Here is a 27,988-nt window from a genome sequence, read left to right as displayed (position 1 = left end):
TCTTTAAGCTCAAAATCCAGGACAACAACAAAAAAAGACTTCTGGAATCCAAATATTTAATAGGTACATATCAAGTATTATTATGACATGTATAAAATTTCAGATCACAATATGAAGCAATGGAACTCCTCAGACCAGCGTAATGTTGCAAACGTTTGAGGTTGCCACATAAAAATGACTAATGATTAAAATAGAAGAGAAGCAACTAAATTGGTTGAAAAATGGCGTACGGACATAGATAATAGTAAGCATTCTAGGAAAATTAAATGTGACTTCTCAAACTTTTTTTTTTCTTCAATAGAGTGCAATAGAAATAAAATCAACACAGCACTGAAGCCAAGTGTCCACAAGACGTCTAAAAATTGTTAGTACTGTAGGTTTACGGAGAGCAGAAGACAGCGGAAAGAGGAAGAGGGAGCGAAGGTCACAGCAGATAAAGAACGGAGGGATATTAGCTTTACCAGTCAATGCAGGAATTAAAAAAAATATCTTTGAACAAGACTGAGCAACAGTGGAAGTAATGCACATCACAGTTAGCTTTAAAGACTATAGTAGCATTTGTACTTGCATGTTTATTGATTAAAAAAGGAAAAAGAAATCATCCTGAATGATTGAACAGAAACAACAACATCACCACAAACAAACAGCCTTGTTCGAGGCTCAACAGAAAACATGGCTTTGCCTTGAAGGCTGTTACAGGTGAGTGTGATGGTGTCAGGGAGGAAGGGGCAACATTTTCCCACAAAATCAACTCAGCTTAAAGTTTAAAGTATGGTTTCTGTTATTGGACATTGAATCAGAGCTTCAGCGCTCCAGGGGACCTCTGTGCAGATCACAGATCAGCGCAGAGGCTCTGCTGCTGGCTAAGTGCTCTCCATGGGATATTTCTGTTTTACTTCCAATCAGACCTGCCAACCCTGGACATTTTTAAGTACCATATTAGCACTGGAAAAGATGCGAATCTCTGTTAGCTGCTCAAGATAGGGAAAAAAAAAAAAAAACCCAAACAAGCACATTTTAACTAATTATCCTGTGAGTCACTCATTAATGTGAACATACAAAAGAAATGTGCCAAATGAAACATTGTGTAATATTATGACCGTCAATGTTCCTCTGTGTTATGGAGGTATTCTTCTGCAGCAATTAAAAGAAGGTAATTATTTACCTTAATCTTGCAAGTGCATTTCAAAGATATGAAGGGGCAGTTTTCACTGGTCAGGCTAAATCCACTGGGTAATAACCTATAGGAAAAGGTAGGTAATAACTACAAAAACATGGCTTTGTTCAGGATTTTTGCTTAAACAAAAGACGTTTTAAATAGTCTACAAATAGCTGAGCTCTTTTCAGACTTCTGAGGAATATCCACATCCAACGTATGGATCCTAGCATTTATTGTTGTTCTTAGGTTAAAGACTGAAGCCACACAGATTCTGCAGTTTAAAAGTGATGACCAAGACTTCATGCAATGAACATTCTTGATACACTGAACTTGAACATTTAGCTCTGCCCAACTTGGGTGTCCAGTAAGGTAACGGAAGTAACATTTAAAAAAAAAAAAAGGATCTCAGGCTTTTGCTCTGTACAGTACAAGATCTTGCTGTTTGTACGTCACGCATGTTCCTAATTGTATAAAGCTGAAATATAATATCCAGAATATTGAAAAAAAAAAAAAAAAAAAAAAAATGCACAGATCATTTGATGACCTACTTTGTAGGGTGAAAAGGGCATGTACATTAAATTACCCAATCTGTTTAATTCACCACTCTAATTTTAACACAAAGGCCTTTTCCTGATATAAATTAAATGGTTTGACAGCCAAGTGAATTGAAACACACAACCTATTCAGAGTTTCAACTGCATTTTAATAAAGCTCGGTTCTGCTCATAAACTGCTACTTACTGCGTAAGTGCTATTAAAGCCTCTCACAATGTTCAAAAGTTCTTCTGTGCATATTCTGTTTTGTTTTTTTACTAACAGTAACAGTATGATACATGATATTTTGCACCATGACTAAAACACCTTTCCTTTATTCCTTTCTCCCCACGTAACTAAAGAACCTGACCAGACTAAAAAAATGAAATGGTCTGAAAAAATCATTTTAAATCAGTATCATCCTGATTACAGAGTTCACAACATTAAGAAACTGACTGGGCATTTGATGCCAACTGCTGTTTTTTGCTACCACACTACAAGGCACTCTTATCCATCTCCTGTTGTCTTACAGGTCTGGAAAATTACAATTTATGACTAGATTAGACTGATCACACAGTTTATTTCAGTCTATTTACTGTACATGGAGTCTCTGATACTGTGGATCCACACACCTACATAATGTAGCCTGACACCTGGTGGTGCAGCCACTCATTAGATTTCCTTTGCTTTCTTTTCTTTTAAATGAAGGTGAAGCGCATTATACTAAAATCTATCATATTCAGATGAATATCTGCAGAGCAGAATATATGCTAACCATCTACATAAAGTCCTTCTTGATTGCAGTTGCTTAGTAACACCAGGGACAACCACAGCATGCCCTTTCAGGCGTAGTTAAAATGAACGTGGCAGCAGCAAATGTCACACTTTTCAAACATTCCAGATAACTGAATATTTGTAAAATTGAATTTCTGTTCACCACTGTCTTATTTCTCTGGTGGACAAATTAAACCAGAAAATAGATATTTAATGTTCAAGGACACTTTAAGTCTGACTGTAAAAGTGAAACAAAGAATGTGGGAAAACGTGAACTTACATATTGAGGTGAGAACATAGATGATCAAATGTTTGGTATCCAAATCAGTGGTAGAGGTTTTAATAGCACTTATGGGGGAAGTTCTTGGCATCTACTTGTGTATTTTATACATGGATTTCTTTTGGAAATTGGAACAAAAAGTGCTAAAGAAAGACCATTATCTGGTATTGTCCATTTTGAAACATTTCAAGTATACTTTTCATTTTTCTGTGCCATTATAGCGGAAACAAATTTTTAAAAGCAAGATTCTGAAGATTTGTTCTACCTCTTTGAGTCTTTGGTTTATGAAATGCGTGCTTTGTTTTGATTACTCATAAAATCTAAGGAGAGTCAAAGCCTGTTGATCATTGTTGCGTTAACTACGGTATGTGAAGTTAGGGTTAGGGTTAGCTGCTCAGCTGGAGCCAGAAATCTTCCAACACTCCAAACAGCTGCAAAATTCTGTTCTCTGCAAACTCTGACAGTTGCCCCTGGTGGTGACAATTTCTGTTCTGGTTTGCTTCTGGCATGGCCAGTGTGTTGATCCAAGTGATGTGAGCAGTTAGCAAATGCTCCTGATTGAAATACTCGACCATTCTGCAGCACGTCAGCAATAAAGTCCTCCAATGTCACAAAATCCTGTGTGCTTTAACAGATGTAGAAATTTTCTAATCGGTGTATCAGACCAAATCTGTGACCGCTTCCACCACACGACCCTCCTGGTCATACTGTGTATTGTGCAGGGGGTGCTACCTCATCTGTGTGTCTTCAGTAACCTTGTGAAATTGCCAGTCCTGCTGTGCCTATGTCATTGCATTAACCTAGCACCTTAGTTTGCCATCTGAGTGAAATACTCAGTGCAGCGTTTTGGTGTAAAATTGCATACATGGTACACAAAATGCATACAGGTTGGCAGGAATCTAATGGCTGATTTCATGACACTGCTGGGAAGTATGCACTCTAACAATGTGCTGTATGTCAGTTTATGGAACCTGCGGACAACACAGTGGAAAGAAAAAATACAAAATGAAAAATCTTGAGATGGCAAGTGGGTGCAAGAGTTGGGGCTCCTTTTTGTGCATTTTTGTGGCAGGAGTAGGGAGGTTATAAAATGTCCTTGGTTGAATTTCAGGCTGGTGATGTTAATGGTGACAGTCCAAGTTCAACAGATGAGGTCAGTCCCTACTGAGGTTGTTTGTGTATGAATGATTGTATACATTAATGGCTGTATATGCAATATACATTTGCCTGTGGGTAAGTACAGTATGTGTGCGCAATGCATTTTAAAGTGGAGCTCTAGGTACTTGACGGTATACGCAGGTGCACAGAATGGATGCTTATGTGCGTTTATGTACGGATTCTACTTAGAAATGTGACTTCGACCTCATCGACCCTTGCTGTAGCCGGGAAAGAACTGGTCAAGCAGCATCTGGAGCATCTTGTTTTGGGTCATGATGTAGTCCTTGCCCAGGTCATGACGGCAGGCCGGGCAGGTGTACACCTTTGCTCGGAAAGACCGCTGGAGACAAGTCTGCGAAGAGAGAGAGAGAATCCAGCAGATTTTCACACACAAACACAACAACAGGGATTCAGAGTAGTGGTAGTTACACACACACGCGCGCGCACACACACACACACACACACACACACACTCTGTGCGCACCTTGCAAACATTGTGTGAGCAGACGGTGGTGATGGGTTGGAAAGCCAGCTCCTGGCAGCACACGCACATGAAGATCTGCTCCATCTTGCGCAAGAAATTCTTCATATGTAAACAGATAGAAACACATGAAAGGAACAAAAAAAGGAATTAAAAAAAAAACATACACACACAGAAACATACTGGGAACTACAAATTACAAGACACAACCTTAAAATTATCCTTAGACTCTTGTCCTATGAGGGATATGATGGTGATACTGCCATTTTACATTGCATAATGCTACATCCATCCCTGCCAAGCAAAAGCTGTGACAGATTAGTCCGGAAATCAAGAGGAAGCTGTCTCAGGCAGTTAAGATCTGAAGGCTTGAATTTCGTTTTTTATGGCTCAGCAATTTTCAAGAATATGAGATTCTTTGTGAACACAGTGCAGAGGAGCCTGTGAGTGTGTTAGTGTGTCAGACTGTACTGGGATCCCTACCGGCCCCTCTTTAAGGTGTTCCATGGCTTCATCCCAAAGTTTCTTGTTGGCTGTGTCTTCTCGGATCAACTGTTGCTGCTGCTCCGACAGCTGAAACGTCTCCTCTATCTTCACCCGTTTAGAAGGAGGCTGTTCTGCTTGTGACAACTCTGGTGAAGACACACAAATATGATTGAAATAAACAAATAAACAAACAAACAAACAAACAAACAAACAAAAAAAAACAGCTACACCTAGAGAGTAAAAACACAATAATGAAAATAAGCTGCCAACATTTTACACCAGTGCATACCTAAGGAAAATAAAACCTCGAAGGAGTATTGAGCAAACAAATATTAAATATTTGTGGGCTATCTGAAAAGCTCAAGCTGTTCTCACCTGTCCTCTTCTTACAACACCTTGTCTGACCTGCTTTGAGCTTCAACTGTGAAAGCACCCACCACTATCCCTGGTTGTCTTCTGCTCTCCGTTACTTTGTGGCTCCTCTTCTTCCACACTGGCCACCGGCTGCATGTCCTCCTCTTCCTCATCATTCTCCTCTTTCTCCTTTATCTTTCGTTGTCTCCGTGGCCTCCCCCTCCCGGGATAGTGCTTAGTCCGGCCACCACGACCAGGTCTGGCACAGGCTTCCTTCTTAGTTTTGTTAGCCATGGCCGCCAAGTAGCCTGGTGGGTACTGCAGGTAAACGAGGGCAGGAATGAGAACCCAATGGACTGCTATCTCATTGTCATTTCATAAATTGTTTGGATGCACACGTGCAAAAAACTTTCACCTCTTTCAATTTTCAAGAGAAAATTGCAGGTACTTTCTGCCCATATAGACATTTCCAGGTATCTGTCTGAGGTTCACACACAAACACACACTCACAGTCTAACCTGAACAGCAAGACCCAGTTTCTTGATCCTCTCCAGTCCTTCAGGTGTCCACGGTGCTGGTTCCTGATCGTCCCGTCTCAGCAGGTACCGCCACACCAGGTAACCACACTTTCCAATCTCTGGCCAGTATTTTACCACCTAAAATTCAAAGGCATTAACTATACAGGTCTTTTGAAAGAGCTCAACATCAGTTTTCGTTTCAGAATGGTAGGTATACTTCCGGGATCTGGAACCGTTTGGTTTACCTACAGTTTCAGTCCACATTTGTGAACATCTTCACTCAAATTAAGCAGATCTTAATTTACAACCTGAAGCAGAAATGTGTTTCTACCTTGTAAATACCATCATAGCGGTTTCCCTCCTCAGGAGCGTATTTGCTGATACGCCGACCTTTGGAACTGCGTACAACCCTCACCGGTTTTCCCGCCCGCCAGTTCCTGGACTCTGCACCGTCTTTGTCATTCAGAGGTGCATCACAGTTTAAGGCCAATGCCCTGCAGCAATCAGGTTACAAGGGAAAGAGATTTGTTCTTACCAAGTTTGTCTAAGGATGAGTGATGTTAATGAATGAGTTATCAGTTGCCTTTAAGAAGTTAAAGAAGAAGTTCAGAAGTTTATTTATTTATTTACAAATATTTACACAAAAAGTTACTCATTCGAAAGAACCACAATTATATTTAATTTGGCCATTTTGACTTCCTGCTCTGTGATATGACCATTTTCAGATAATACATCTTGTGAATACTTTTTAAGTGCCCAAGTATATCCAGCTCAGCTTGACTGAACCAACAAAAAATGAAAAGGAAAAAAAAAAAAAGAAAAAGAGAAAGGTCCCAGGAGAAGCCATTATTTTTTCAATAATTATATTATTATATATATTCAATAATTTTTAAAGACATGCATCATACACACAGACTTTAACTTATATAGCTCTAGTTGGCCTTCTTAAAGCATCTTACCTGTTCATATGTGTCAGGGTCTGGTCAAAAGAGTGCTCTCCAATCCGTTTGTTTCCTGAGAGGTCACGACCCCCACTGCCTGTGTAGGTGAACTCATCGCCCCGGTCCTGCAGCAGATTAAAGAAAGGAAAGTGTGGCAGTAATAAAGTAACTGGCATATCATAACCAAGTGATTATGTGGTTGTGAGAATATAATTTAGCAAACCACTTCACCCACCACTTCATCCTCAAAGCCACCAGCCAACACCAGTGAATAGGAGCCATCATTACTGCGCCCATGGATACCTCCGACATGTGGCCTGTGAACACCAGCCTCGCTCACCTAAAGGGATATAAAAATACCTCATTATAATGAAAACAGAAAATGCCAGTTGTCCAAAATGACATTATTTTCACAGTAAATAAGGACAGATTAAAAATAAGATGGAAAACCTAGAAAACTGCTAAATTACAGTACATGGAATTAATGTCATACTCTGAAAACACAGCTAACCTGTACTCTGAACTTCCAGGTGGTTCCAACAGGAATACCAGGTATGGGTCCATAGTGGTTTGAAGGAACAATTGTGCACTCCTTAGTCCGCCCAACACAAGCCATTCCCTGCAATAACATCAAAAAAAGAAAACAACTCCTCTAGACATGTGCATAAACTGGATTCGGTGGGAAAGTGATTAACACTGTCACCTCACAAAGAGAAGGTTCTGGGTTTGAACCTAGGATTGAGGCCTGTATGGAGTTTTTCCCTCCCTCTGCTACCCTGCAGGATAAGCGGTTTTGATAATGGATAATAGATGTGCATAAAAATGCCATTAAAACTTCCCGCATGGACAAATGCCTTCAGATCATAGTTCTGTAGTGTTTAACAGCAGGTTGACAATATGTGTCATGCAATTTAGCTAAATCTTAAGATAGAATTTTTTAAAAGCCAACGATTGCATTCAGGAAGTACACAGGACATCAAAAGGTAGGGGAAAAAAAAAAAAAATGCATTAATGTGAAAGTTTAGTATAAATGCTGTGTGACTCACAGCACTTAAATGTGCCCAAACACACAAGCCAGACTGTTTTCAATTAGTCCACAGAGAAAGGGAGCATTCTGGTAAAGAAAGGACTTATTTTCCGTTGGCAGTTCCAGGAAAGTGGCTAAGTCATGCTTAATGGCATTGTTCACATTACACCATGGAGCAGAGCGTTAGAGAGGCAGCCAGGCCAGGATGGAAACAAGCCACACAATATCTCAAAGTGTTGCCATGAGAAGACTCAGAGGAGATTTTGAGGAAAATACTTTACAGTATGCTTAAAACAGATGCGTAAAATAAATGAACAAATAAATTCATGTCGTCTTCCTGTTGCAATATCTGCCTTAGCAAATGGAATGAAATAATCTTGCATTTTGATGAAAATAAAAAGTCTGAATTTAAGTTTTCCTCATAGGAAAGGTAAAGGAGAGGGTGTACATGACATCAATTTTATAATTATATCACACTTTACTAGTTAATAATACAGCAATATGTATGTAGGTATAGCCAAATGCTATAACCTAAAGCCAGTATTGCCAACTGGAATGAAAACTTCTGATCTGATCAGCGGATCTGAAGGAAGGAGCTGTGGTGTTCATGGGTAAAATCCAAAAGCGCTTCATAGAGGTTCAAACAAAACTCTCAAGATGAAACAAACCATTTATCTCTGATTAAGCAACAACACCAAACACTGAGCAGGCGATAACTCACATTAATTATTTAACATGTAAAAACAATGAAGAATAAAAGCAGTTTGCAGGAAGTAAGTGGGATAAAATGCAGGTTGCTTCACACAAAACCTGAAGAGGAAGTGTCCTTATCGTTTATAAGGGACCAATTAATATTTTAGTTCTTGATATGTTACACACTCAAATAGCCACTCAATGCCCTTTCTTTTCTTGCAGCCAGATAAAATCCTTTCTCAAGTGGAAAATTTTTTAAAAAGCCAGTTCCAGAAGAAGAAAGTTTAGAATTTAAGAAATCCTGGAATGATTATCGAGTATTCTCTGGATGTGTTGTGATGAATTTTTTTTAACTGATTACTCACCGCAGCAAGTGTCTCACTGTGATGCCAGTGGTGGCAGAGTGGTGGAAGAGAAGAATGAAAATGATTTACGCTTAAATCCCTTAAACCACTTGAGCGCACATGTGTCCAGTGCACGAGATTGAAGCATGTTTCTTTTATTTGAGCATTTCACTATTGGCTGGCTTTTGCAAAGCAATCTGGAAAAAATATTATGATATAAACTACTTTTCATATTTATTCAATTAGCTTGTGTAAGCATTGTAAAGCAAAACCCCAGCCTGTTCTCAGGCCTACTCTTCAAATTCAAAATCAGTCTTCGAGATCAGCTGCCGGTCCACCTGGTGGGCGTGTATCTGAGGCTGTCCCTGGGTCTCACCTTTCCCCAGTCCCTTTGACTCTCAGTTGTTGCCGAAGGCATCTTGGCTTTTTTCTTGCTGGCTTTGAGCTTCTCTCCTGCCTTCACAACCTCACTGGTGTCATTTTTGCAGGTGGGACAGTACCTGGCAGGGAGAGAGGAACTCAATCACTTCTGCGGCTGTAGGCAGGTATGTGGAGTTGGTGGTAAATAGCTGGAGATCCACCTCATTATCCAGCTTTCACAAATCATTGTGGCTATGTTCAAAAAAACATAAGCTCTATGCCTTTGATACCTTAAATGGATGCACACACAGATTTTTAGAATTTATGAAAAGTGATAAATCCCTGTCTTTGTGAAAAGACAAAACAAATGATCATATTACTCCAGACCCCCTCTCATATTTCCAATAGAGGATTTAATCCCACAGTTGAGACTAACCTGATTAAATAAGTCTCATTTCTCTGTCTATATCACTTTGGGTTCCAGTGGGTGTACCTCAGTGTCCCTGTGCAAACAAAGCACTAAATACAGAAGTGAGTGATTTAAGTGACTGCTTTTCAGTTACTTGCAGGCACTCGTCTAACGTAGTATATCTTTGTGGTATTTGTTTAGTTGTTGTTTGTTGCGTTTTCTCACATAAGTGTATCTATCAATGTAAAACAAATATCAGAAATCTGATCAAAACAATTGTCCCTTTAATATAGAAATCAAAACAATTACTACTTTTTTTATATTAATCTGTTGAAGGAGGAAAGCTTCTCTGTTTCACTTATACATGAATTCAAGGAGTGGATGTATAAGCATGATTAGTTTGGGGGCCAATTAAAAGTTAAGATTTTTTTTTTTTTTTTTGAGGAGGGGGGGTGTTGCTTTAGCTGTGTGAAGCAATACATGATATTGGTGGGTGGAGATCTTCCTCTCAGCAACTGCAGTTACTGAAAACAATTACCTGCACTCTCATTTCTAACAGGGATAGACATTCACAGCTGGTGCATTACATTAAACTCACACCTCGCATCATGTCATTATCTTATATTGTGTTAAAATGACCACTTAATTATTGCTTAAATGCATTTCAGCTCATACCAAACACCGTTAATAAGACTTCATATTTTGCTGTGTATCACAGATCTTGTGGCTAATTGCTCAGCAGCAGTCTCCCTCACCAGTCCTCGTCGTCTGGGATGGTGGCCAGCGGCGGGTTGAGGCAGTAAATGTGAAACGCCATGTTGCACTCGTCACACAGCAGCTGCATGTGAGCATCCTGCTTCCCTCCGCACACACAGCAGGAGCAAAAGCGACACTCAGCGTCAGGATCAGCTTTGCAGTGCTTACACTCCGGCCCACTCTTCCCTAACGTATATATACAGTTTGAACACAAACTTAACGGTTTTATGCTACAGCAGCGCTAACATATACCTTCACAATATATCCTACCATGGTTTGTTACTAGTTTCATTGAGTGTATATGATTGTCTGCATACGTTTAAATTGTCCGTCAGCAGCTGAGAGTGCACGAGCTCCTGGTTTCTCCACCTGATATATTTCATCAAGAAACTGAACCTTACAATCCCCAATCACATCTCCAGGACCCCTGGACAGAGGGCGAGAGACAGAGAAAAAGGCAGAGAGAGCGAGAGGCGGAAAGCACAGGAATAGAAAGCCAAAGATGAAGATTTACAGTGTTATTCGAGACATGTATAAAGGAAGTATTTACTGTATCAGCATTTATCAAATAAAAGTACAGACCTGTCAAGGAGATATCAAGCCCCTAACCCTAACCCCCCCCCCCCCCCCCCCCCCCCAAAAACAAGTCACTATCCCAGCAAGGAGAAACATACTCACCCAAGGAGGATCTTGACCCGGAGCTCCTTGTTGGTGCGAGAGGTTTGGTTGACTATTTGAACTTCGGCATCAAACCAGAAGCCCCTCTCATCTGGCGTCTCCATATTGTAGTTGACCATCACATGCATGCCCACCTGGAGCTGGTCCCACCGCAGCAGGGTCCTGGCACGTGGTCGTACATCCACCGGCTGCATCTCCACCACGCCGTTCTCTGGATAACTAGAGATGAAAGACATGCGAATATACATGTGTATATCATGACATACACAATTCTAACCCAACCCACATGTTTTTAAGGAAGTAAAAAGCTCTCAGTTTTTTTTTTATACATAAGCTCCATGGGCTATGGGCTGCTGCAGAGCATGTGGCATCATTTGTATCCTGACAAACAATGTAAAAATCCGCAGCAATAAGCTAGCCCGTAAAAAAGAAGCTATTCAGAACCATGAATAGCTGCAGATGTGGATAAAAGCTTTTTAAAATCTCAATACATGAACCGACACACTGCTCTACTGCCATATAGACCTTCTCGGGCAGTAACGTGCAAGTCCATGCACATTAATGGAAGGCCACACAGAAAAGGGAGAGGGGGGGGGGGCATTTATTGCAATGCAATACACAGAAAGCCAAATGTTGATTTTAAGATACTCTGATGAAGGAAGCAAGTAAAATAAACTGATTTTTAGTCCTGAAGCACCATCTTGTAATGGTGGTGTGAGCTTTTGCCGTAGAGTTTAAACACAGTTGCCTTAAAGCTGAGAGCTGAGAGCCAGGCTTTTAACTTGAAGAAATGAAGCAAAGCCAAAATACTTTTACCAATAAAAGATGTGGCTTTAAATTTAGATTGGACCAGTTTTACACATGATTTCTTCAGGGCAAATTCCACAGATGTAGACGGATACATTCTTCCACAAAGTGTATAAGAACGTTTTACACAGACAACAAAATAATTGCGCATAAATGACTTAGCTCTGTTTTCTCTTCGAAGACAAACCCCGTCATTTACGAAAGGTTTTATAGCCAAAGATTTTCAATATTGTGGTCTCCTTTCAAATTACAATTTTAATTACCTTGCTACCAATGGCAAAATACTACTGTTCGTGTTCGACAACCAACAGCCAAAATCAACAAATATGGAAAGTAGTGATGGCAGAGTAAAGCTGAATAAACGTCCACAAAGATTTTGTTTCATTCGCTGAATGTTGTCCGTTTTGAGGCTTTGGCTCAAAAATTGGTGGATGGACACCATACATGCAGTTTATTATATAACAATAATTTTCTGCATTCAGTAGGAGTTACTGACATGAGCTATTTATATTTATATATAATGACACACTGTTCCTTTAATACAAGACTAAAAATATATGCTTGTCTAAACAATCGATTTTTTTAGAATGTTAAATGCCCATATGGAAAACCAACAGCACACTTTATAATTTGTGATTTGTAACCCTTTGGAAGAAACTTGGAGTGGACAGAGTGAGGTTAAATGGACAAGTTTCCTGCATGTCAATCATAATTAAGCTTCAAGGCTCACGTCTGACTCAGAGATGAACTGACAACTTGTTTGTTTGCCAAAAGTTGGAATTATACCCACAGATAAACAATGTGTTACTACCAAAGTCACACTGCACAGCAGCCTGCTCACTCCAAGCTTCTCACACAGCAGGAGGTGAAGGGGGAGGTAAAGAATTGTGTGCATGAGTGAGCAGCATGTGTTTGCATTTTCTGGGGAAAGCTGAGTTTAAACTGGACATTTTCTCCGACGGTCTGCACAGCTCAGAACTGACAACTGCCTTTTGAGCTTAAGCTAAAAGTGATAAATGTTTACTGTAACAACCTACATTTGAGGATTTCATTCTGTCAGAACATGCAATTGTACTGTGCATTGTTTGCAAAAATGTCTGCGCTGCATATTTTTAGGCATTGTAAATTGAATGCAGAGTAGTATGCAAGAGTTGTAGCACACAACTAGCATACTCCCAGGGAGAATAGTCCAGGGCACAGTGCAGGGTTTTCCTTTTTTAGGCCCAAGGGATTACTGCAGTTTTGGGTATAGGGTAGGGTGGGTGGAGGGTCAGGGTGGAAACAAGCAACACAAACACACACAGGCACATGTGTACACAGAGATACACACACCTACATTCAGGGACTATCAGCCTTGTAGCACAATACAACGCAGCATGAACAGAGGGAAGGCATGGTGCAACAAAAGGGGAACAGAAGCTGCACGGGTTTAAGACACCACGAGCACAGACTGTCTGCACCATGTCAGGCTCATAAATACGGATACATATACTAAAGACAAATTTTTCATTACAGTACTGTGTTGTGATACTACTGTAACCTGAAATAGGTTAAAAAGTCTGATACATTTGCTAAACACAACGATCACATTTCATGTTTATTCTGTCATACTAAGACCGACTGCAAAATATGATTTGGATCCATTCATGCAAAAGTAAAAGGCAACAGAATGAAATATTGGATGCACATCAATTATCTTACTCGGGAAACATGACTGTCCACTGTCTCAAATGAATGCAAACCACTGGCCCAACAACATGAAACAGTTACTAACTGACTCAAACTATGATTCCTATTCAGATTTTGGTGTTGGATCAATTTCACCTCGACAAACGCTGCCAAACATTTTGGAACTGATTCAGCACGAGACATCAGTATTTACTGCAACTGCCTCTGGTCGACAGGCGGAGGCTACTCTCTGTGGAAAGAGCTTTCGAGCTGATTCCAGAGTGTGCTGGATGATGGCCACTCTATTAATCTCATTCGTCCACAATGTCGTTCAAGCCATTTATGTGTAATTCTAGAATAAATGTTATAATTTTATATTATATTAGGAAGGGTACTTTTCCTTTTTTACATAACACACAATATACCCAATTAATTACATACATACTGACCAGGATATTTAACAGTTTCATTTCTCAGTAAAAATAAAACTTGCCCATGCTCTCAGGTTACCATCACCACCTTACATACATTACAACCAGCAGTTATTACCTTTTTTCAAGAAATGAAGCCAAACCTTGGACCATTTCTTCCTCTCTGTCATTACACTTCTCTGGCAGTGCAGACACATAAGTTTGACGATGTTTTGCAAAGGGCAATTGTGACAAAAATAAGCTGGCATCATTAACAAGAGTTGATAAGCAAACCGCTACGATGGATTGAACAATTTGGAACTGGCTCTGGAATTGAGCAGGTTCTCACCTCCCATCCCAACATCTGTACTAGAATTTTTTTGTTGTTTATCAGCCAACTTAAAAAACAGCACCTGGATCTGTAAAAAGCCGTTGCTTCTGTAAAAGGAAGCAACTCCAAAAGGTTTGACTTTCTATATTCATTCGCCTATTTCTGTTCAGTTCTATTCTATTATTCAAGAAAGGTGTTCTACCAGATCTAAAATCATTTGCTGCAAATTCTCAAACATGCCACTAATTTCTCAAGTAAGACTCCAACCTTCTGCCCTCATTCTTTAGGTATCCTGCTAAACACAAACATTTAGTAATTCCTTTGGAAAGAAACATGTTGCCAGAGTTAATCCATCTGCAGATATCACACACCCTGAAAATAAAACTAACTTGAGCTGCAAAGCCTGAGGGTCCGCAAGATCAGCAATGACTGTCCACACAGAGTTAACCTGACTACCCACCTACACTGTCATTGTGGCTGAACGCAAAGTCTCATGTTACAAAGTGCAACTTTCCCTGGAGTTTAGGGATGTAGGGAGAAAGACATTCAGGCACAGAAGAGGTAAACAACAAAACCCAAGTCCTGTCAACGCGCCTGTAAATGTATAGTGCACATTAATGACATTCAGAAACATATTTCATCAGCTGTGACATCAAGACAACATGACAGAGGAGCTCTTAAAGTGTCCTCTGTTATGAAACCATCATTAGTGTTTTATGTGCTTAGCTGAAGGCCCTGTAAAGAAGAAGAAGAGAAATCCAGCAAGGGAAAATGAGAAATCTTCAATTTACTGATAAGTAGTCGAGTTAGAAATACTCTGACACTAAACAAGCTATCTCAATATAATTGCTTCTCAGTAGCAAAGGAAAGCCGCTGCAGTCTCGCTTAACCTCAGCTTTGTGCATAATTAAGGCCAACATGTGAAGCTTTAACTTTTTAATAAATATTACTTAAATCTTAAAAAGACGCATTTTAAAATTCTGTCACTAGCAGACATTAGAAGGAGACTTCAGGTATTAAAGGGCCAATTTACAGATTTTTAAGCATAACTCAAATCTGTCTTCCTCTCTCTGCCGCCAATTCCCTTCAATCTCCAGTCACTGATATCCATGTAAGCAAACATAACTGAAAGCAGTAGCTCCATTATGTGCAGATTTGTTATACTTTATAACAAATAAATGAGTCAACATACGGTTGCTGAAAACATGTCTGGGATTCGTCACATTATCTAGCAGTTGCATTTGTGTTGTCTGATGGAGACAAATTATATATTATTAGAAGACTTGAATGAGAAAAAAATAAATAAAAATCAGTCAAACACAAATTCGGTCCATTCCTTATCTTTGCATATACTATAGAATTATAGAATTATATACAGCAAATTACTGGTCATACTATTTAACAATAATTCCTTTTTCTTCAGTTCAGATAATTTTTTTTGTTTTGAGCTTCTTTAAATATGACAGAGTTATAAAGCACCTTTAAAAAAAGAGCATCTCAATTACCATTTGGATATAACAATTCTTCAGTATACTCAAAAACTACAGGAACTTAAATTATGTTTGCCCATCCAATGTCTATGTTTGTTATCCTCTCCACAGAGAATCTTAAACATATACTGAGCTCAGCCAAGATTTAACCATGAAACCATATCTAAGAGTCTTGTTATGGAGCAACATACAGGCTACGCTACACACACACACGTCTCCTCAGTTCCTGGGAGCTGCACTGAGGAGATTCTCCCAACATATCGCTCCCTTTGATTTTTTGTGGCTCATTACATTCTGCAGAAATGCTGTCCAGAATTGCTTCATGCCGAAGCATGGTGGTGTTTACGGGCAGTGTGTGTGCGCGCGCCCATGTGTGTGTGTGTGTGTGTGTGTGTGTGTGCGCATGGGAAGGCAAAGCAATCTTGCCCACCCTCCACTTTTCTCTGGCAAACAAAATGATGGAAGAAACCTGGAATGGCGCTCAGGAAAGAGAGAGATACTATCCGTTCAGCGCAAGGCAACAGAGTATATTAGACAGGCTGTCGCTGTGACTTCTCTGGAGCACAAAAGCTGGGGTTGTTTTTTGTGGCTTAGTCAGTGAAGACATGAGACACATATTACTGTGATGTTTTGGGTATAGAACTGGCATGGGACCTTTGTTGTCATTTGCTTCTTGACTGTTAAATAAAGCAAAAGAGAAACACGAGACAAAATAAATAATCAGAATAAACAAACAAGACAATAAATAAAACTACTACGTTTGAATGCATGTTGTGTATTATTAGATTGTCCCTGCAGGAACACTCCTGTCCTGTTGCAAATAAAGACGCAACAAATCAAAGCAGAACACTGGGGATCGGGAAGATTGACTAATGTCAAATGGGAAAGATGTCTGCATAGAGAAAAAAAAAAAAAAACATATTAACTGCTCAATAGCTCTTGATACAGTTTGCCTGGCACAAAATCCCATGACGGAAACACACAAGCAAATGCACACCCCACGATAGACATAGAGAGGAGGCTCTGTCTCACCCATGGCATGTTCACAGCAATTACAGACAAAGCTGAAGGAGGCAAGCAAAGAAGTAATGCTCCTGAGAACTCATGAGTTACCATGGAAACGTCAGCTTCTGAATTAATTTGCTGGAAAAGGGGAGCGCAAGAGATAGAGTCCAAATTGTAGCATCAACTACACAAACCTCCTCTCTACATACCCTGGACTGCCAGGAGAAAGCAGAGACTGCAATTCCCAAAGTGGCGAAGTACTGTTACTGATGCTTCCAGCCTCGTGGGCGCGCACGCACACACACCATGTATTTATGTTTGGCTGACATTTTTATCTACAATGCCATATGACAGTACCATGAGAAAATACTTTTTTTTTTTTAAATAAGCATAACTTCCAAGATTGAAACCCTATTTTCTGTTCGACCGTAGCGCACACAGTGGACGCACTATTGCACTATCCTTTTAGAGGTGCACGACTTTGAATACCAATCTTTAACTGCAGGTCACTGTCTAGAGTGACTTTGATTCATCATACCATTAAGCTGCACACTGACACTATAGCTGTCTGATAAAATTCCTGGATCTGCATTTGCACAAATAACATCTGAGAAATTTGTGTGCCTTAACATGTCATATAGCTGTGAAAATGTTTCATTCAAATTACCATCTCAGTCAGAAAGTTATTCCATTCTTTTCTAATAAACTTTTTTAAAAAACCCTGAGATAATTTTTTTCAATTTTTGGCATTTGTGGTTGCCAGTAGCTCATTCAGCTCACAAGCCAAATTATTAGCCTGAGCTATGACTCATGTCACACTTACCAGTGAAATCACATATTACATTCCGGGTCTTTTAGAAAAGGCCCACCAAAGTGCCAAGTATTGTTGTGTTAATCCATAAAAACATTGGTCTTAGCACAGTCAACCTTGATCTGTTAACATGCATTTTAATGTTGTCTAAACACAAATTTGTTATGTTGTCACTGCAACCAAAGTCAGGTCAATTTCAGCAGCAATGTTCTCCAATATATTGAGCCATCACTTACTCATCGTATTTAATGTGGTAAATTACGTCCTCTTCTCTCTCCTTGCGCTCTGTAGCTGCAGCAGAGTCTATCTGAGAGGTGGAGGCTCGATTACTCTCCGAGTTTAACACATTATTCCTGTTACTGTCTATGGTTTGGCCCTGGCCGTGGGCCTGTCCCTGCTCGACCTCCAGTTTTCCATTAGTCCTTTTTGGGGGCCGGCCCACCTTGCCCTTGGTGGGCATTATCTGTCCTTTGGGAGCAAGTGTCACATTTTCAATGCAGGCCTCAAACCACGCACCGATGCTGACGTCTCTGCAGTCCACCAGCTCGTTAATCTGAGGAGAAACAAAAACAAAAATAATACCCGTTCTCTTCTGATCCCATCTGGCTGTTGATTTAAGTAACACACCAGCGTCTTGGCATGTTTAAGCCCATTTTGTATACATGATATACTTTAAATCAAAGTATTACATAGATTTTGAAAAATATTTTCTTTCCCTTGGCAGCACTGTTCTTACAGCTGTTAGTTCAGTATGAAATCAGCTTTCAGAGACTGATGGGAAATCCATAACAAGCATTCTGTTGCTTGTATGTTTTGCCAAAGTTGTTTTATTTTTGAACTGTAGACCTCCTTTAAAGTGTGGACTACTACGAAACCATGTGTGTTGATTTAAATTCTAGCATCACTGATAGATTGTCCATCTCAAGTCGGTTAAAAGTCTGCAAATGAATTTGATACACAACCTACTCAAACTATTAACATCTTACAAGAGCTGAAGCACCAGTGTAGTAATATCAGTTACGGGCAAATTTATTTGTTAATTCTCTGCACGGCCCATTTTTAACATTAAATGAATTTCATGATGCTGATCTTCAAATGCATATGTTTGAAATGCAGTCTTGAAATTAATTCCCTCCAGTCCCTACTGACTCCGTACTCAATCTGCAAAACCTGTTAAGGCATATGACCTTGATATCCAGTGAAATTGCTCAAATATTTAGTTACAATATTGATATTCCTGCATGCTGGACTGGACTTTTGGCAAAAAATGAAGCCCAGTCCTACACATATAATTCTAAGACACGTGGGTCAGCCACCCTGCAAAGCTCAGTAGCACTCACTAGAGCAGGGTAGACATGCACACATACTTGCTCTGACTGAAGCCTATTTATAATCTGTAACTTGGTTTGCGACAGGGTTTGAAGACCCATTTCTTTTGTGTGGTTTGGCATGTTTTGTCCTGGCAAAATGAGCCACATGGTTGTGTGTGCATGTCATTGGTCCATATAAATTTAAGGGATTCTGACCAGATTTTGGCTGGAACACATTATCTGCTCAGTCTGAGGTACTGCAACACAATAGACGGGTAAAAGAATGGAGGACTTCTGAGTGGAAAAAAACAGGACTTGGTCAAAACGTAGTACATGGCCGGACCACTTATGGTGAAATCCAGATTTCGTAACCGCAACATCTTTCGACAAAATAACCCAACAAACCAGACATATAAATTAAAGATAAAGACTGTGCTGTGATTTCAGCTAAGCCTTTATTTACTTTTTTAAAGTAACTTGCATTTATTTCAATCATAGTGAGAGCAGAAGGACAGGCATCCAAAGGCTGCAGGCCGGATTCAAACTTGTTCCACCATGGAAAAGAAGTAGCCCAAAGACAGACATGGTGACGAAAGATGTCCCTTGGACCTAATATTTACATGGTGGTTTGCAGTTGTAAAAAGCAGTGGCGCATACATTTGGTTTGTCAATCTGACATCAAGGCATATAAGTGTTTCCTGCCCAAGAATCACTGGCACAAACCTGCGTGAAAGGTTAAATTAAATTCCCTATAATTTAGCCTAAACAGCCCAGTTTCATGCAAGGCACGATTAATATTTATTTTTCCATCCTCACCTTGTACACACCGATTCCTGGATCGACTAGTGTGTTTTTGCTGGATGTTGGGGGCTGGGTGTCCCTGACTGGACTTGAGGACTTGAACCCATTTTTGGTACTGGTTGAGTTACTGGTAGCGCTGGTGTCTGACTTGGTTTCTTTAATGGTGCTGGTGGTGATGCTGCTGTCATTGTCTATATTGGTGTTGGTTTCCATAGCAGCAGGGGAGACGGGAGCTGGGGAGTTGTGGCTTTCTGGCCTGGAGTCAGGAGGGAGGACTGAACTACAGGCAACACCCAGGGAGTCCTTGGTGGCGGGGCTGTCCGGAGGGTCGGTCTGAGAGCGTATCAGCAGCTGGACGATGTCGTTGAGACCAACATTATAGTCAAACAATGTCTGGCCATCTTCCATCTGAAATATTACAATTTAAAAAATGAAAGACTGAAGCGCCCGAACAGACACACATATAGACAGATGCAAGAAAATCACATCTTGCTAAACAGGATTCAGTATTCAATCATTAATACTATTAATATTAATTAACCAATTATCGAGACTGCTACATGGCAAATAACATGACATTAAATATTGCCTTCCTAACAATAACAGGAAATTCAAATAGTAAATACAAAATTAATAAAACTTTAGTTCAGCCTTTATCTGCAGCAATTAATTACAAAATTTTGCATCAACTAGTTGTTGCAGAAATAACTGCATCTTATTATACCACGTTCAAAGAATCTATTTGAACAGTTACAAAAATCTTCATGCTGATATCACCTTGAAATTTTTTATCTCAAGTTTTTTTCCAACTGGACATCCATGCATTGTGAAATGAACACCACTGCGCCAGTGAGTGCCCTCGCACAAATACACGAGACTGCTCTTCAAGGACAAAGAACATGTTAGACCGAGACCACATTGAGCACAGCGAGAGGAAACAACTGTGTTTTTCTGCAACCAACATTAAATGACGACATTAAAATACACATGCAGCACTTTAAATACACCAGAGGAGGTTTGTAAGGATGATGCCAGGGAGTCCACAGCAATAACATCTGTCGTCTGCTGTTAAATAAGCAAATATTCTGCTGCTGCACTTGACTTTACATCGCAGCGAACTCAGCAATTGGTTTTGCCTATTTTGAGTAAGAAAAAAACATCACACCTCTCACTGGTATTTGGCAAGACTGGTTAATAACGTAGTGGTATATTGACATGTCCAGTACAATAGAAATGGACTATGAACGACTTTACTCACATGTATCAAACACCATTTTTTTCCGAATAAATAAAGAAAAAATAAATAAAGAAATGAATGCACGAATTAAAGTGATAGGACATGTAGCTGAAGAAATGGCTGAGTTGCTATGACAACCAAAAGACAAACCCCACCCCCCTCCATCCATAAACCTGAATCATGTATACAATCTCTTGTCGACACCAAACCACCAAACCACTACCACCACCACCACCCGTGTATTAATTTCAGGCAGTGTCAGGAATGGGCATCAGAAAACCGTGCTCTTAAAAAAAAATAAGCATCTGGGGGGAATTAAAAAATTATAAGGGCCCTTAGAAACCTATATACACTATTTTACCGCAACCAATCTTCTGTTAAATATACAGAACAGATACTGCGTTAGGAATGGAGCTTATGGTGGGCACGCCAACTCATTACAGGCATCAGCTTTTCATTTCAGCCTTCAACCCCACAAGCCCATTGTGCTGGAGAGATGAGCATGGCTGCCACTCTCAGGCTTGCTCACGCTCCCCTCCTTTTCTTCGTTATTTGACAGCGAGGAGGAGAGCAGTTGGAGGCGTAGCAGCAGAGCAGTAGAGGGAGCAAGCGCAATTTCCCCATCCCTCCCTGTTTTTAATGGTCTCATGAAATTTAGATCAGAGGAGCAGTGGAGCAAACAGAGCCATACAGTGGTTGCTATACTCACCTGTCTGTTTTTCTGTGATGGTCTATCTCAGCATTTCTTTGTCTATATCCATGCACAAGCTCAATTCTCGATTACTGGTTCTCAAGAACGGTCTATCCTACGCTCTGTCTTTTGCAACTTGATACAGCATGAAGAAAAGAAGCAGCCGAAACACACAATAAGATTACTGGTAGGACTTGCAGCAGGCAGCTGCATTGTTGAGATGTGCAGGTCAGATTGCGGGAACATTTCTTGCACTGCAACAATCCTAATAAATGATATCTATGCTGATTGTACCCGCTTTCCACAGTGACTTCATTACCATCAGTGTGATCAGCCTCTTACTGCGAGGTGTTACAGCCCTGACTTCAGACAAAACCAGCCAATTCTTAAAACAAAGCACCACTGTCCAAACAGGCGATGCTTTATATATTAATGGAGGAGAGGATCTCTTTGACATTAACGTTGTGTTTACTATCTTTGTGTAGGATGAACATCATCAAAGACTTGACATTTTCTCCTTCATCATTAATAATGCAGCATAGTAAAAAAAAAAAAAAAAACACATGCACACATTGCTTCTGGTATCTTCATTATGTGGCTCAGTCGTTGTGTCCCGTGTACACTATAACAAAGATTTAAATAAACCAGGGACACCTGACTTGAAGATTTCTTAAAATGCGCCATCAAATCAGAGTCAAAAATCCTTGGCATGGCAACAGCCTGTGTGTGTGTGTGTGTGTGTAAGCCCTCGTGTTTGTATCACAATGTGATACAAACACGAGGAAATACAAACAAAGAAATAGAGTAAAATTAACACCTTCACACAAGGTTAATTTTTCAGTTGAATTTTGACAGGAGGTCTTTCAAAGACCTGTTTCTTATTTTAACCGGCACAAAAGTAAGATGTCAGAGAGAACATCAAACAAAGACAAGTGAAATACCTGTGGTGGCTCTCAAAACATGTCTCTAGCAGGAGACAGTCTGCTTCTCTCTATCAGATCATATTTGTCATGGAACAAATGTGTTTATATTGTTTCAAATTAATAGCAATTATAAAGCAGAAACAGGGGGTGGAGGTATATTTTGCTGTAATAATGCATAACGTTTCATTATTGTGCCAACATGCTGTGAAACGGTGGCTTATTCAAAGGCTTTCAAAGTGCTTAATACTGAAATTATTATGAAATTAAGTACCTCAGCAACACCTACTTAATATCTATGCCTGCATAGCATTGATAAAATACATTAGAATATAAGCCACTGAGTAAAGGTACACCTGAAGTAATGGACCAAGAAGTCATGGTGGCCAATTTAATATGAGCACCTAGATCTAAAGGGGTTTAACAGTGTGAAACACAAGTGGGATCCATGTGGCTGGGAGAGAAAGGATTTCAAAGCAGGAAAGAAATAAGCCTCTTTTGCACAGACAGTCTATCTAAACCCCTTACTCCTACACAATTTCTTCTTCACCCTTTTCGCCGCTCCCAGCCAGTCTTAGGAAAGAAATGAGCAAAACAGGTCATATTTCCAAAAACAATGACATTGGGTGTGTCTCCATCTTTGGTGATTTTTGGTCTGCCCACAGGCATTCAGTATTTTTTCCACCTCTAATGAGAACAAATTATCTGAAAGGTGACAAAGGTTGTTTTGTGTGCACCACTTTTTATACATGCATGAAATGTATCATTACTTTCAGTGGGACCAGGTATGACAAAAACTTGGTTTTGCTCATGTAAATGCAACTGTTAGTGCTCAATTACAATTAATACAGTTAAAGTAAAACTCTAAAGACTGAGTTTGGCATTTAGATAAATTAAGTTAGTTTGTTTTTCATTTGATGACTACAACAGTTTTGGCCTGTTTCCTCAAATTATTCAAAATTTTTGAAACTAGTAACAATTTAAATTTTGTTACAATTTGAAAGTAAATGGAAGTTGCATGTTGGGTTATGAGATTACCCTTTTGTTTACATTTACAGATTTTGCCTTTGAGTTGTTACCATACCCCAAAACCCTAATCCAACAAACATGAGGCAATTTGCAGGTTTAACTGACCCCTGTGATTTAAAAAAAAAAAAAAACCTCATACAATGCAGGTGTAAGAGCTGAAAGTTCAGAGTAAGCAAAGCTAAAGCTAGGAGGAGTGCCAAAACAATGAATACATGTGGGAGTATGAGATGGCCTGCAATTGAAGACTAGGTTTAGCGCCGCTCTTTGTCCAGCCTGTTGAAGAGGGGTGCGACTGTGTACATGCATGACTGCAGTCAAACCCACTTCCCCCAAAACTGTCTATGAAATTCTATAAATAAGCCATACACAAAGAAAACCCATCAGTCAAGCAGCCACATCAATGCATGTATAATCAAATTGTAGCAATATCTAGGTCACAACAACTATCTATGCAAAAGGGGGCAGGTCAGCAAATCTTTCCACGGCCCAACAATAGCCAACAGCTAATTGCTAGGAAAAAAATACAGCCCAACTATTTTTGAAACATGTTGCTGTCTCTATAAAAAAATAAACAAATGAACGTTAGGCTTATTTTTGAATAACAGAGCCACTACAAGCTGAGCTGTAAACCACCTAATGAACAGGCCAAACTTATAAAATCAGTAAATGAGAAGCCTACAGAACAAAGGAATGTGAGCATTAAAAAGGTTGCACGGACAGGGGAGGTGTGTGAGGCTGCTTGTAAATTTGAGTGACATGAGATGTTCAAAGTGAAAGAGAAAGACAATGAGGACTGCAAAGGCAATTTGAAAAAAAAAAAAAAACAAAAACAAAACAAACAAACAAAACACTGACGCAAAGTTGTGCAGCTGCTGCTGGCTTGAGACCCTTCCGATGCAAGGGCATGCATGACTTTGAACTGGCGAGGCAGCGTGCGCAGTGAGATGGAGGGAAAAACAAGACGCCATTTTGAAAAGGAATTAGACTGAGTTATTCTGCTACAAGTCTGGGTCCTACGAGAGCATAGTCACCACTGCATGCATGTAAGGGCACTAGCTAGTGTACACTGCATGTCACTGGCTCATTCCTTGCATTACTTAACACGTGGAAATCCCCCTGATCAAACCTCCCGACTTATTTTCCGGTGAAATGAAGGAAACACAGGATTTACTACATGGGTCGAGCCTTTACACCCACAGCTCCTACAGTCCGGGACAATTCTAGTATAAAAGCTGCTTAATTTCTATTAAAGGAAAAGGATTGTTTTGCTTTGTAGGTATGGTATTTTGTTGCACAAAGGTTAAGGTAGTTTTGGGGGAAAGCTGTATAGATGATAGGTGGACCAACTGTGCTGCCAATTCCTTTCATCATTAATAAGTGTGCCAAATAAATCAAGGGTTTTCTGACATGTGCTTTACCTTTGTCTTTTCTTTTTCCCTGACCTACAGTTAATACAGCACACACAACAATAATTAATGTGTAGTGGCCTGCATTACTAACAATCTAATATCAGCTAGATTTCATTTTAATTACATTCAAAAAACAGGAAGTCGATCAGACAACTTGAAAATGCAAGAATTGTTCAAAGGAATTTCGTGGCCTGCAGTGCTAACTGACTCATAAGAGTGATGGGAAAGTGTGACAAAATGTAAACAATCTGAGATTGAGATTGACACATCATGTATGCCATTTACTTCCCAAGGGTTTATTTGCCAGGCTGAGTCATACTGTGTGAATATCAACTTTGTAATGTTGATGCAAAATACTAAATAAATCATGGCGCCAGTGTGCTGTCAGCAGCGAGCATCTTCTTCTTAGTACGGACAAAAGAACATCTGGTCGTTTTCTGTAACCTTCCCACTTAGATATACATTTTAACATACTCCGGTTCAATCCTTCTTCCTTTTATATCTTAATTCTTTCATATACTGTACATTAACAATGAATACTGATCTTTTCAGACAGAATTTGGATATTCTTGTACAACCACAGGCTCAGAATATTCATATTCTTTTTCAGCCACAACAAGAGTTTTGTGTGTGTGGTAGACCATAAAATATCCCTGTCTGTTTAAAAAATGAACCACAGGCATCAAGGCTGCACGTTGCAGTCAAACATCCGCCATGACACACACAAACATGTGTCCATCACAGGCAGGGGCTTACAGTTCACACACCTGCTGATACTTGATAACATTAAACCTTTCGGCATTGGAGTATGTGAGAGAAAAAGGACGCACTCCCTTCACTTCACGATAAAATTTCAATCGTCCATTTCAAACACCACATGACTTAACAATGTGTTGCATTTCCAGCACCCTGGCACTGAATAAATATTCTACCATTGGTGTCGTCTTGAAATTAAAGATATTGTTATAGTATCCATTATTATGCTAAAGATGAGGTGATATGATAAGGCTTGCTTAAAAATGTTTTTCCTTGACTGCTCTCAGTTGTAAATATAAAGTTCTGCAATAAATCTCATACAATGTAGATAATAAATAAAATAAAATTACAAATGTATAAAATCCAGAATTCCAAGAGTTTAGCAACAGTGAACTTTTGTGAATGAAACCGATGTAAATTCTGTCTAATGCAGTATTCATGAAGGCAGTATAATCCAGGATATATTGTATGATCAATAGAGTTGATGTCAGTATGACAATATCAGAATCAGAATCAGTATCAAAAACCACACCGTTAAATATTAATCTTGTGTTGATCACATTAAATAAAATGCTTTACTATTTTGCTGGAAACACTTTTCCAAAACTGAATAATTACAAGCTGTTCATTTTATGTCTGATGGCTCATCCTGTGACACAACCGCTTAACCCATTTTACAGTTACACATAAACAGTGTCAATCACAATATTTCATTATGGGAAATTGGTTGAGATACAATTATGGGTGTAAATATATGTTTAAAAAATTGTTTATTATGAGCCTCAATTGGATAGTTAGTGAAGCGAGAGAGATTATAATTGTTGGATAAATGAAGTTGACAATGTTAATAATGTGTGTCATGTCTGAGAATGGATAAATATCACATTTCAGAGATGCAAAACAAAATCTTAGAGTACTTAATTAAGACTTAGTGTCTGCAAACAGTCCTGGATTAAAAACAAAAATCTGTCACTGCGGACTCCTGGATTGTGAGGCCATGAGAGGACAGGTGGCATCTTTTCCTGAGGACAGTCCTGTCTCTCTTCAATGTACAGTGTGCATAAAGCAGTCTCACCAAACCGCGCTTGCTTTTATATGTCAGTGCACGTGGAGCCACGAGTCTCCTCCTCCCAAAAATGATCATTAATACAACCATCATCATCAACATCATCAACATCATCATCCTCACGCACATGCCCGACGACTCCCTAATGGGCTCAGTACAGTTCAGATCTACTTCGTGCCACATGTTACAAACACAAAGACAGATATTCGCAGATAGCAGCTGTTGCATGTGTGAACCAGACATGGTTTAAATCGGCTATCACCGGCGTGTGGTTAGTGTTTTTGCGTTTTGTTTGCACTGCAACTACTTTAGTGTAGATGTAGGAGTGGAGGGCGATGTTCCCCTTTTCTCTCTCTCTCTCTCTCTCTCTCGGCAATGTAAACAAACATGTCTACGGCGGTGAGACATTTGTTGCATGCGGGTCTCCTCAGCACCAACCATAACAAAGAAGAAGCGAATCCATTACGGGACCGTACATCCGTGTCATATTGCCGCCCCCCCCCCCACCCAGGGGGGCTCGCACACGGAGTACCCCGGGCTCTTGCGCAAGAACTATTGGCGAATTCCTATCAAAACAGGAAGCTCGCATGGGTCCGAAACGGCTCCAACACCAGAAGACCACTCACTCTCCGGCAGCTCCGAGCTCCGCCAAGGCACAGAAAAAGCGACTGGTGCATGACGGGGGTGACACAAAAATCTGCTTTACCTGCTTCCCTCGGTAGAAGAGGCGCTGCTGCTGCGGGCTTACATTGAAGATATCCTGTATTTTCAACCTTAACGACTCAATTTTGGTCAGTCTAGAAAGATCCTCCACGGTTCGCGTCTCCTTCCCGTCTATGGTACGAACCTGGATCCACATCGTTGCACCGCCCTGTTACGCCTCAAATAAATTGGAGACAAAGCAGAGTTTGGACGCAAATATTGTATTGTTTTTTTTTTTTCCAGGGTTGAAAAGGAGGTGGAAATTAAAAAAAAAAAAAAAAAAAAAAAACCGTTCAGGGCTTCATTGCGTTTTCCTCTGCAGAGGTAACGTCGGACTGGCTCGCGCAGGAGGTGTCTCACATGAGGTCGCGGCGCCAAGCAAATCTCGCGAAACAACGTTTAAGCGAGCACAGTTTGTAGTTAAAGGCGCAGCTCTCTTTAATGGAAGAAAAACATGATGAACCCTGTTTGGCCTGCATGGCACACAAGCGTACCACTATTATTATGATGTCACTTTAAAGTCCGATATGTTTGTCAACACTTAATAATCCGTGGAGTAAAGTTAATAATGAGCAGGACCCTCAATTAAATCCA

The 27,988-nt window shown here is 39.9% G+C and overlaps 1 protein-coding gene across 1 annotated transcript; it reads right to left on the bottom strand.

Moving 5' to 3' along the window:
* Positions 1–42: 42 nt before the first annotated feature.
* On the bottom strand, positions 43–27,551 carry uhrf2 (ubiquitin like with PHD and ring finger domains 2). The gene is made up of 16 exons (XM_029515996.1): positions 27,399–27,551; positions 19,600–19,992; positions 17,710–18,026; positions 10,952–11,170; positions 10,591–10,700; positions 10,273–10,459; positions 9,125–9,248; positions 7,196–7,303; positions 6,920–7,024; positions 6,703–6,809; positions 6,075–6,237; positions 5,744–5,881; positions 5,309–5,543; positions 4,869–5,017; positions 4,389–4,487; positions 43–4,256 (listed from the first exon to the last, which is right to left on the bottom strand). Exons 1-16 carry the CDS (start codon positions 27,549–27,551, stop codon positions 4,110–4,112), a joined length of 2,754 nt encoding a protein of 917 aa, XP_029371856.1. The 3' UTR covers positions 43–4,109.
* Between the last annotated feature and the right edge of the window lie 437 nt (positions 27,552–27,988).

This window comes from Echeneis naucrates, chromosome 12 (genome assembly GCF_900963305.1).
Source record: "Echeneis naucrates chromosome 12, fEcheNa1.1, whole genome shotgun sequence".
Lineage (NCBI taxonomy): Eukaryota > Metazoa > Chordata > Actinopteri > Carangiformes > Echeneidae > Echeneis > Echeneis naucrates.
This window is presented reverse-complemented; position numbering and strand designations above follow the sequence as displayed.

Coding starts and splice junctions, on each gene's coding strand:
- uhrf2 (XM_029515996.1), bottom strand. CDS start 27,551: ATGTGGATCCAGGTTCGTACCATAGACGGGAAGGAGACGCGAACCGTG. Junction 10,701..10,951: donor CGGGTCAAGATCCTCCTTGG/GTGAGTATGTTT, acceptor CCCTCTGTCCAG/GGGTCCTGGAGATGTGATTG. Junction 6,810..6,919: donor GTGGCTTTGAGGATGAAGTG/GTGGGTGAAGTG, acceptor AATCTGCTGCAG/GACCGGGGCGATGAGTTCAC.